Source organism: Scyliorhinus torazame, chromosome 1 (assembly GCF_047496885.1).
Source record: "Scyliorhinus torazame isolate Kashiwa2021f chromosome 1, sScyTor2.1, whole genome shotgun sequence".
NCBI lineage: Eukaryota > Metazoa > Chordata > Chondrichthyes > Carcharhiniformes > Scyliorhinidae > Scyliorhinus > Scyliorhinus torazame.
In genome coordinates, this window is record NC_092707.1 from 96,629,083 (window position 1) to 96,641,167 (window position 12,085).

General features: G+C 47.0%; 1 protein-coding gene across 2 annotated transcripts in view; it reads right to left on the reverse strand.

Moving 5' to 3' along the window:
- Nucleotides 1-9,947: 9,947 nt before the first annotated feature.
- The window catches only part of top3b (DNA topoisomerase III beta), a 129,278-nt gene continuing 127,140 nt past the window's right edge, over nt 9,948-12,085 (reverse strand). For both annotated transcript variants that reach the window (XM_072498403.1, XM_072498397.1), the window contains one exon: nt 9,948-11,807. In XM_072498403.1, coding sequence (XP_072354504.1) covers nt 11,320-11,807 — 488 coding nt within the window. In that variant the 3' untranslated portion in view covers nt 9,948-11,319. The remainder of the gene's footprint in view (nt 11,808-12,085) is intronic.

Below are 12,085 nucleotides of genomic sequence, written 5' to 3' on the forward strand. Positions count from 1 at the left end.
CGACCTTCCAGAGGAGGAGGATGAACACCAGTCCTCATCCGACGAGGAGAATGCAGGAGTGGGGGAGGATGGGCAGGACATAGGGCCCAGGCAGACACTGGACTAGGTGTGCCAGGGCCAACGCGCATGGGATGCTCTGATCGCCTCCAAGTTCACCTACTTGGGTGTGGGGGGAACTGGCCAAGGGCATGGACACCGCATTCCACCCCTGTTATAAAACAGATCCGCAGCAGTGAATGTGGATTGAGCCGGAACACAAGCAACAGATGAAGGTGGGACACATTCACCGATGCAGCCACACTCAGGAGGTCGATCAGATTATGGCACAAGCCTGACAGATTGAACGTGTAACAGAATGTGCACAACATATGTTTAAAACCCATCATGCATATCATGTTACTTAAAAAAAGTTACGTTTGTAAATATTCATGCCTCCAAAGGAAGGGGGATGTGGGTATATGCATGCACATATAAATGTATATAGTTGTATAAATGTGTAAAGTTGCATATCAGTACATGTAAACATCGGTTTGACCCCCGGTCAGCGGGTGGCGGCAGACTTCCATCACATGACTGGAGTGATCTGTCAGTTGGTAGTAGAACGTACAACCAGACAGTCGTAGTTAGAGCAGCTCCCAAGGATTTTGAGTAACTTTGTCTGTACATTATTTTGTTAATTACCTTACAACGTGTTTGACAATAAATCATCATTCCAGTTAAATACCTATATGTTCTGTGTGAATCATTATAACGGTGGGACCACATAACACAACATAGCCCATGTCCTCAATGTGACACATTCATAGAATATAAGTGCAGAAGGAGGCCATTTGGTCCATTGAGTCTGCACTGACCCACTTAAGCCCTCACTTCCACCCTATCCCCGTAACCCAATAACCCCTCCTAACCTTTTTGGACACGAAGGGCAATTTAGCATGGCCAATCCACTTACCCTGTACGTTTGGACTGTGGGAGGAAACCGGAGCACCCGGAGGAAACCCACGCAGACACAGGGAGAACGTGCAGACTCCGCAGACAGTGACCCAGCGGGGAATCGAACCTGGGACCCTGGTGCTGTGAAACCACAGTGCTAACCACTACCGTGGTTGCCTGAAACTGCCCAAAATTCACACAAAACTTGCATTTGATCAGTTCTTTTAATGTAAAAGAATGTGCCATGATACTTCAGAGAGGCATAAGGGGGAAAAAACAGGCAATGGGTTGGTTTTGGGGAGATTTCTACCAGAAGAGACTCAGGAACAGGTTTTGAAGCTTAATTCCAATCATACAAAGGGAGAGACAGTCTTAGGCAATCCAAGACTGACTCTGAAGATTTACATCAAAATCTCCTATTTTCACACGGTTAGTCACGGACACATACAATAATCTTGTTACTTATAATCATGTGCAAAACATATGTCTCAGACTCTAGTTACTTGTTTCCTGTGAGTACATCCATTAGCATTGTTCACACAACTGGATGGCCCCTATCTTGTAGGCCCTGACCTTGTGCTCCTGTATCCTGTAGTTTGTTTTCACTACTTAATCTTGACGAGAGCACATCTCCCACCCACCAGTTCTGCCTTTCCCAGCTTGGTGGTTTATTTTGTTAAAAGATACTTTTCAGTTAATGTCTTATCCTGACTGGAGCATACCTGCTACTCATTAATGTTGCTTTTCTCTGCTTGGTGTTTTGTTATCCTGCTTTTCCCTGCGTGGGGTTTTATTTTGCTTAAGGATACCTATGAACTTAAATAGTTTAACCCTGTTAAACCAAAGGGGAGCATTGGGAGGAATGATTGGAAGCCTGGTTGATGAGGTTGATTTTCAGGTGAATCCTAAAGGAGAAGAGAAGATGGAAAGGCAGAGGGGGTTTAGGGTGGGTTGAGAAGGCATAGTGAATGGTTGTTCCTTAATAAAATACAAGTAATGTCAATATGGTCAATCATCTGGAATCCTTGGTCGGAGTTCACATTAAGTGAAGGGTGAGAGGGGATCTCATGAAACTTTTTTTTAATTAGAGATTTAGAGTACCCAATTCATTTTTTCCAATTAAGGGGCAATTTAGCATGGCCAATCCACCTACCCTGCACATCTTTGGGTTGTGGGGGCGAAACCCACGCAAACACGGAGTGAATGTGCAAACTCCACACGGACAGTGACCCAGAGCCGGGATCGAACCTGGGACCTCGGCGCCGTGAGGCAGCAGTGCTAACCACAGTGCTACCCTGGATCTCATGAAATTTATAAAATTGTAACAGAATTAGACAGGGGATTGGGCTTAGGTAGGGTGCTCTTTTGACGGGTTGGTGCAGACTCGATGGGCCGAATGGCCACCTTCGGCACTGTAGTGATCTATGATCTTCTATGATCTAGGGTAGATTCAGGAATAATGTTCCCAATGGTGGGGAGTCCAGAACGTGGGGTCATAGTTTGAGGATAAGGGTTAAACCTTTTAGGACTGAGGTGAGGAGAAATGTCTTCACCCCAAGAGTGGTGAATCAGTGGAATTCACTACCACAGTAAATAGTTGAAGCCAAAACATTGTGTAATCTCAAGAAGGAATTAGATATAGCTTTTGGGGTTAAAGGGATCAAGGGATATGGGGGGAACGCAGGATCAGGATATTGAACTTAATAACCAGCCATGAACATAATAAAGGGTGGAGCAGGCTCAAGGGCCGAATGGCCTCCTACTGCTTCTCTTTTCTAAGTCAGGTGTCTGCAAGGATTGGATTGGATTGGATTTGTTTATTGTCACGTGTACTGAGGGACAGTGAAAAGTATTTTTCTGCGAGCAGCTCAAACAGATCATTTAGTACATGAAAAGAAAATACATAATAGGGCAACACAAGGTACACAATGTAAATACCTAGACAGCGGCATTGGGTGAAGCATACAGGAGTGTAGTATTAATCAGGTCAGTCCATAAGTGGGTCATTTATGAGTCTGGGAATAGCGGGAAAGAAGCTGTTTTTGAATCTCTTCATGTGTGTTCTCAGACTTTTGTATCTCCTGCCCGATGGAAGAAGTTGGAAGAGTGAGCAAGCCGGGTGGGAGGGGTCTTTGATTATCCTGCCCGCTTTCCCCAGGCAACGGGAGATGTAAATGGAGTCAATGGATGGGAGGCAGGTTTGTGGATGTACTGGGCTGTGTTCATGACTCTCTGAAGTTTCTTGTGGTCTTGCGCCAAGCAGTTGCCGTACCAGGCTGTGATGCAGCCATATAGGATGCTTTCTATGGTGCATCTGTAAAAGTTGGTAAGGGTTAATGTGGACATGCCGAATTTCCTTAGTTTCCTGAGGAAGTAAAGGCACTGTTGTGCTTTCTTGGTGGTAGCGTCGACGTGGGTGGACCAGGACAGATTTTTGGAGGTGTGTACCCCAAGGAATTTGAAACTGCTAACCACCTCCACCTCAGCCCCGTTGATGCTGACAGGGGTGTGCACAGTACTTTGCTTTCTGAAGTCAATGACCAGCTCTTTAGTTTTGCTGGCATTGAGGGATAGATTGTTGTCGCTGCACCACTCCACTAGGATTCACACAGGACACATAGGTGTTTAACTGGAACGATGATTTATTGTCAAACATGTGGAAAGATAACTAACAAAATAATGTACAGACAAAATTACTCAAATTCCTTGGGAGTTACTCGAAGTGCGACAGTCCTGTTGTGCATCCTACCAACTGGCAGGTCATTCCAGTCACGTGGTGGAAGTCTGACGCCATCCGCTGGCTGGTGGTCCTACCGATGTTTACATGTACTGTTATGCAACTTTATACATTTATACAACTCTATACATTTATGTGTGCATGCATATCACCAGAGAATATGCATCCAAAACAGCCACTTCAGACTTAAATACAAGACAACAGAAAGGTAGGCCAAATATGATTAGACTCCATTATTAAGTAAATAATTTGAACTTTTCAATTAGACTTCAGCCTGTAACTTACTCCCAAGTGTCTGCACTCCATATACAGATGTCTCAATTAGTCAATAGTTAGAGCTGATTAGTATCAAGGCTTGAAACCCGTAAGAGGAGAATCAATGGCAACACAAAGTATACAAAGAAGCAATATAAGATATAAACCTAAGGAAAGCATTGCCACCAGCTTGAAGAAGATCTGTGAAGATGAAAATACACAAAAAATGCAATAACACCTGAACTCGCTTCACTTGCCTAAACAGCGAGCCAGTGCAGGAAGGTACACAGAACTCATTCCAACATATGAAATAGGAGGCTATTCGACCTCTCGAGCCTGCTCTGCCATTCAATAAGATCATGGCTGATCTGGTTATGTTGACCAAAGAACAATACAGCACAGGAACATGCCCTTCGGCCCTCCAAGCCTGCGCCAATCACGTGTCCTATCTAGACCAACCGCCTGTATCCTTCTATACCCGTCTGTCCATTTGTCTATCTAGATAGGTCTTAAAGGTCGCTAACGTATCTGCCTCTATCACCTCACTTGGCAGTGCATTCCAGGCCACCACCACCCTCTGTATAAAAAACTTCCTCCGCACATCTCCACTGAACCTTTCCCCCCTCATCTTGAACCTGTGCCCTCTTGTAATTGTCATTTCCGCCCTGGGAAAAAGTTTCCAACTGTTCACACTATCTATACCCCTAATAATTTTATAAACTTCTACCAGGTCAGCCCTCAACCTCCATCTCTCTAGGGAGAACAATCCCAGTTTATTCAATCTCTCCCCATAGCTAATACCCGCCATACCGGGAAACATCCTGTTAAATCTTTTTTGTACTCTCTTCAAAGCCCCCATGTCCGTCTGGTAGTGCAATGTGCAGAATTGGACACAGTATTCCAAATGTGGCCTTACCACTGTTCTATATAATTGTAACATAATTTTCAAGCTTTTATACTCGATACCCAAACCTATGAAGGCAAGCATGCCATATGCTTTCTTTACCACCATTTCCACCTTTGCTGTCACTTTTAAGGATCCACATTCCCATCTAACCTTGATAACCTTTGATTCCCTTGCCTAACAAGAATCTATTCATCTCTGCCTTAAAAATATTAAATGACCTGGCTTCCACAGTCTTCTGAGGCACATCCCTCTGACAGAAAAAAATTCTCATCTGTGTCCTATAAAGACAACTCTTAATTTGAAAACAGTGTCCCTGGGTTCTGGACTTTCCCACACGAGGAAACATCCTTTCCATGTCCACCATGTCAAGATCATTCAGGATTTTATATACTCAAATCACCCCACTACCCAGTGGAAACAAGTCCAGCCTGACTAACATTTCCTCATAAGACAATACACTCATTCCAGAAAGAGAAAATTCTACGGTGGGCCAGGGAGACGCGTACCTGCGACTGGGAGAGAAATAATGTCCGAATTTATCAGAACATCAGAGCCGAGTTGGCAAAGCGGCGGGCAGGTTTCAACAAGGCCAAGGCGGTGCTGTACCGGCGGCAGATCAGGTTTGGGGTGCTCTACCCGGCGAAAGTATGGGTGACGTTCGGAGGCCAGGAGTATTATTTTGAGACCCCATAAGCGGCCGAAGACTTCATTAAGGAGCATAAACTGGGGGAGAACTGGGCGGACATTGCTTGGGAACCGGGGTGCTGGCACTTTGTAATGGTTGGGAGCATGTTTGAAGTGGGTGCAAGGATTGGGGGATTTCGCCTTTTTTGGGGGAGGGGGATTTGCTGTTCAGTGTTGAGATTGTAAGGAGTTGTAGGGGTGAAAAGTTTATGTGGGGATGGATGTTTCCATCCCCCCTTCCTGTTTTATGGGAATGTTTGTGTTTAACATTTGCTTTTGGAGATGGCTGCCTGGAGTTCAGAAGTCCTTGTTTGGGTGGGGGGGGGGGGGGGGGGGGGGGAGAAGGTCAGCAGGGAGCCTTCTTCCTTGAGCTGGAGGGGGGAGGGGGAGGTCATTCGGAGGTGCCTTTGGGCAGGGGCAGCCGCGCTAGCAGGTTATGCTGGTGAACGGAAGTGAAGTGGTGGGGGTGAAGGCCAAGAGGGGTGGGAAGAAGGGGAAGGGGGAAAAGAGGTTTCTGCAACATGGCAGGGGGCAAGAGATGACATGGTCAAGGGCAGAGAAAGGGGCCATCTGGGATGGGCTAAGTATAGCATAGAATTAAGGGGGCGGGAGTTAAGTAGGGAAGATGACGGACGATAGAGGGGATTGGAGGTGCAAGCCTCCGATAAGGTTGGTAACGTGGAACTTCTGGGGACTGAATGGGCCGGTTAAAAGGTCACGGGTGTTCACGCACCTCAGGAGCTTGAAAGCGGGGGTTGTTGTATGTGGCGCCAAGAGTGAGGGTGAGGACGAATGATATGGGCTCACGAAGCTTTGACTTACACAGGGGTACAAGGCAGGGGTGCCCGCTGTCGCTGCTGCCGTTTGTGCTGGCCATAGAGCCATTGGCGATGGCTCTCAGGGGTCGGCAGAGTGGCAGGGGATAATGAGGGGACAGAGGGAGCATCGGGTGTCTCTCTATGCCGATGACCTCTTGCTGTATGTTTTGGATCCGTTGGAGAGTATTGGCAGGATTATGGGCCTGTTGGGGAGGTTTGAAGGGTTCTCGGGGTACAAGGTGAATGTAGGGAAAAGCGAGGTATTCCCAGTGAATGAGCTGGCACAGTGGGCTAATTTAGGGGCGATGCTATTTACGGTAGCGAGGGATAGATTTAGGTATTTGGGGATTCAGGTAGCGAGGAAATGGACGGGGCTCCATTAGTGGAACTTAACGAAGCTGGTGGAGGAGGCCAGGGAGGATCTTAGGAGGTGGAATGCATTGCACTTAACGTTGGCGGGGAGGGTCCAAGTGGTGAAAATGAATATTCTGCCGAGGTTCTTATTTATCCTTCAGGCTCTCCCGATCTTTATACCAAAGCCCTTTTTTCGGAAAGTGGGCACGATCATCTCGGACTTTGTATGGGGCGGGATTCTCCAATTGCCGCCGATTCTGCAGTCGGCGTAGAATCTGCGGGTCGGAGTGGCATGGCGGGAATTGCCCCCGTCGATTCTCCGACCCGCCGCAGGCTCGGAGAATCCCGCCCCATATCTTCACCGTGGACTGCACCTCTGGGCTCCCTGAATACCTACTCGGAGCCATTGGCAATGCTGCTGTCACCATAGCCCTCAAACTAGACCCCCTACAAGATTCCTCTTCCATCCTAACCCACTCTACCCTTTCTCCTTCCCACCACTGCTGCACCTTGTCCACATTCGCCGCCCAATAATAATGAAGCAAGTTCAGCAACGCCAACCCCCCCCCCCCCCCCCCCCCCGCTGCCTCTGTAGCAGGGTCCTCCCCACCCTCGGCACCTTCCTCACCCATACAAAGTCCGAGATGATCGTGTCCACTTTCTGAAAAAGGGCTTTGGTATAAAGATCGGGAGAGCCTGAAGGATAAATAAGAACCTCGGCAGAATATTAATTTTCACCACTTGGACCCCGCAGCGGCCCCCGCGGTGATTCTGCGCGCTCGATGGGCCGAGTGCCCGGCGAGTCCCGCCGGCGGGGCGGGGGCAGCCGACTCCGGGATGGGCCTCCACGGTGGCCAGGCCCGCGAGCGGGAGCAACCGATCAGCGGGCGCACTAATTCCGGGGGGTGGGGACCTATGTTCCTCCGCGCCGGGGCCCTGTAGGGCTCTGCCATGTTGCCTGCGGACCAGCGCGGAGACAGCTGTGACGCACATGCGCAGAGCACATGGACGGACCTGCAGCGGCCGGGCTTACGGCGCTGGAGCAGCTCACGGCATTCCGCCGCCGTTCTAGCCCGAGGACAGGGAGAATAACTGGGCCTGGAGGCCCATTGACGCCGGCGTCGCTCGTACCGGTTTTGACACCGGCTTCAACACTTAGCCGAGATTTCGGAGAATCCCGGCTATGGAATCAGCTGAGGCATATTAGGATGGTAGGGATGTCAGTGCTAATGTCGCTGTGTGAGAATCATGGGTTTGAGCCGGGGGGGGGGGGGGGGGGGGGGGATAGTGTATGTAGGAGATGGAGAGAAGTGGGGTGGGTAAAGGTGAGGGATTTGTATTTGGAGGAGGGGTTTGCCAGTCTGGAGGAGCTAAGGAAGAGGGTAGAGCTACTGAGGGGTAGTTCAGATATCTGCAGGTTAGGGACTTTGCACGAAAGTGAGTTCCCTAGGTTGCCGAGAAACACCCTGCTGGAGCAGCTGCTGCTTCCGGATGTGGAAGGGGAGGGGAAAATTGGGGATATACGCAAGTGGCTGGGGGAGCAGGGAGGTGAAGATTAAGGAGAAATGGGAAGCGGAGTTGGGAATGGAGATCAATTGGGGAGTATGGAGTGAGGCACTGCAAAGGGTAAACGGGACCTCCTCTTGTGCAAATATGAGCCTGATACAGTTTAAGGTGGTGCACAGGATGCATATGACTCAGGCGAGAATCATAGAATTAACAGTGCAGGAGACCATTCGGCCCATTGAGTCTGCACCGGCCCTTGGAAAGAGTACCCCACCTAAGCCCATGCCTCCACCCTGCCCCCACACCTCCATCCTATCCCTTTTTTGGACACTAAGGGCAATTTAGCATAGCTAATCCACCTAACCTGCACATCTTTGGACTGTGGGAGGAAACCAGAGCACTCGGAGGAAACGCACGCAAACACGGGGAGAATGTGCAGACTCCACACAGACAGGGAAACAAACCTAGGACCCTAGAGCTGTGAAGCAACTGCGCTAACCACTATGCTACCATTCTTTCAGGGGGTAGTAGATGAGTGTAAAGGTGTGAGCGGGGGCCAGCGAATCACGGGCACATATTTTGGGATTGTGAAAAATTGGGACGGTTCTGGGCGGGAGTGTTCGCGGTCTTAGCCAGGATAGTGGAGGAGGAGATGGACCCGGACCCTTTGGTGGCGATATTTGGGGTTTCAGAAAAGCCGGAGTTCATGGAGAGGAGGAAGGCCGATGTCATGGCCTTCGCCTCTCTGATTGCACGGCAGCGAATTTTGCTGGAGTGGCGGTCGGCATCGCCACCGGGGGGGTAGCAGCATGGTTGGGTGACAGTACGACTTCCTGCGGTTAGAGAAGATAACATACGAGTTAAGAGGCTCAGTAGGGGAGTTTGAGAAAAGGTGGGGGATGTTTGTGACCGAGTTTGAGGAGACATTCGTCGCAGGGGGGTGATGGGGAAGGGGGGGGGGGGGTGAAAAAGGGGGAAATTCTGTACAGACTGTAGTTGATTGTTGGGAAATATGTTCCCCGAGGTGTTTACTTGCTGTAACCTGCTTTGATACAAGTTTGTAATAAAATACATTTAAAAAAAAAATTAGGATAAATGGTCGGCACATTGTGGCCCGATGGGCCTGTACTGTGATAAACTGTTCTATGTTCTTCTGGTCCAGCTGTAAAATTGGAATCAATCAATCAATTGTGGACCGAATTTAACTTAATACAGCCAGCAACTTAATATAAATTAGCCCCAAATTCAACTTGGATCAAAATGACAGAAATTCTGAAAAATTGCACTCTTCTTCCTGTGCGAAATGCCTGGGTTCACCCAGCAGCTGCCCAAGAGAGCAGCAGATTACTTTAAGAATTGAAGGTGAGAGTTTCCATCCTATCACTCATGTATGACAGGTTTCTTAAGAGTTGCCCTTGAGCAAACCAGTTTCTTACTGTGACTGCTGGCAGAAATTAGTATACATCGGACTCTATTATCTCAGAATAAAATTTCAAGGCTTCCAGTCATCCAAACCTGATCATGAATGATTCCAATGTCAGTCAATTGGGAATGCGAGTCTAGCAGCAAACCTCATGAATCCCAGCCAACTCAAACTAAATTGCCACAAAGGAGCTGCAAAACTATACAGTCGGGCTTCACAGCTAAAAGGCGTGCAGTTGAGGAAAATTGATCAGTTAAGCTCAGTATCTCAGGGGAAATAGGGGCAAAGACAAGCTAAGAATTATAAAGAGAATTTCGCAAATACACATGAAACAGATAAATTTGAGTATTTATTTGAATAATTGAAGAGGATAACAAGTTGTATTGTAACTGTCCAGATATACACATGTACCCACAGTAATCAGTGCCTGTTTATATCATGCTTTAGATTTTCTAACATAATGATTCCCTTGTAGATCTCACCTTTTCTACAACACTGACATTCTGTGATCTTTGTTTAGTTTTTGATATCCTTCTCGAGTAGTTTTCCATGTTTCTAAAGGCAGTGTTATATTAAGTACAGTGTTTTGCATTTTAAAACTGCATGCACACTGTCCTTTTTAAGTGTTTGAAACTGGAAGATTAAAGAGTGAAATCTAATGTAAATGTAAAACTTTTCCAGCTTACTCAGAGCTCCAGAATAAACTTTGGAGCTGTCAGAGGTTCCTTTGTGACTGGCCGTAAACTATCAGGACACCCCCCTGGTAACAGAGAGGTTTCAAAGATGCTGTGGATCTTACAGCTGATTCAAAGTAAGCGAAACTTCAAAACTTCACCCATATCCCAACACTTGAATGAAACAACCATTATGAAAACAAACACAGAATATTCATAAAACCAGAAAGTGCTGGAAATTCACAGCAGCTTTATCAATGTGGAAGAACAACAGGCATGTGAACATTCATTTGAATCTTTTTAATTCCTTTGGATGCTGTCCATTTGAGTTGCTGTCCATTTTCTGTTTTGATTTCAGATTTCCAGCATTCCTGCACTTCAAGTAATTCATTGTGTGTGAAATGCTTTGAATGTTGAGAGATGTAATAAGGCACTGAATTAATACATGTGTTCCTTTACTTTTTAATATTGCTAAAAAAGTTTCAACTATTTGATTTTGTGTTCTACAGTTTGTGAAATTGGTTGCAGAAGGGTTCTAGTGTTCACCTGTTGTAGATGATGTCGATTTACTATGTCTGGCATCCAGGATAGAAATCGATTCTGCAGTGAGTCAGCGAAGTTGACCAAGCTAGTTTCTCACGGCTTTCATTGCATGCTTTATAAAATATTATCCAATATCTGCATTATTATTTCCTGCGTATTGCAGAAATTTATCATTTAATATGCCAATTTCAGCACACTATAGAAAATCTTTGCCTTTAATAGTCTGCATGGTTATTCTTCACTCTATGAGCCAAGGTGGCCAATGTTGGCAATGTATTCAAATGCGCTGGGCATCACATCTAAGCCAGAACCGAAAAGGATCGTCCCAGTTCTGCATGGGGCCATGCACTTTCCAGCTCAGCCGTTTGGGGAGCTCATCCAACTTGTATTAAACAAAAAAACGAAAGACAAACAAACTACAAGTTCCTCAACTAACATCAATGAAAATGCCTCTGTACAAGGGCTGTTCAAGACCCTATTAATTTCTACACAAAATAAGCAGCTAGTGCTGCCATTTTGTCTTTGGGTTTCTTTGGATTGTTCCTGCCTGGAGGTCTACGTCCTCTGCCCCTCCCCCGCCCTCGTCTTCGGTTCTGCCCCCCACCGCCCCTGTGCATTGGGTGCCTCATTTTGGCGTACTGAAGCTCAACGAGGTTCTGAAACACTGGATCACAGAATACGCAGCCTGAATGCTGTGTCGCTTCACCAGGCAGTGGTGACTTTGCCTTGTTGAAGTCCACATCAATAATTGCAGCCTCGCACACATCACAGGTTTCAGATGACACCTTCACTCTGTGGGCATTTTCAAAAAAGTGCACCACCACGTTGCATTTGTTACAAGCCATCTTCCACTTGGGACCCGAGGTGGGGTCAAAGACCAGCACACCACTCTCACATTCCACACACTGGACAATCCCCAGCAGGCCGAGTGAATGCTGACATGTTGGGTGGGTACATTCATTACATCCCATTCCTAAGGAAAAAAGAACAATCATGTCATAATGTACATCTTCCACATCTCAGTAACATTTTTAGCTATTTTTCATCCCCTACTAAGCACTGAACTCCTAGGATTCAAAATCTGTCCATTGAATAGAGGGATGCACACAAGACATCAAGAATGACCAATTTTTCTGTGTTCATGAAAGTATGGGTTTTTACAATTGTGCCTTTGGGGTGAAAAGTAATGGGTTACACCCATTCATCTTAAATTGATGATGCTAAGAAATCCTATTGTTCTGATTTAGCATT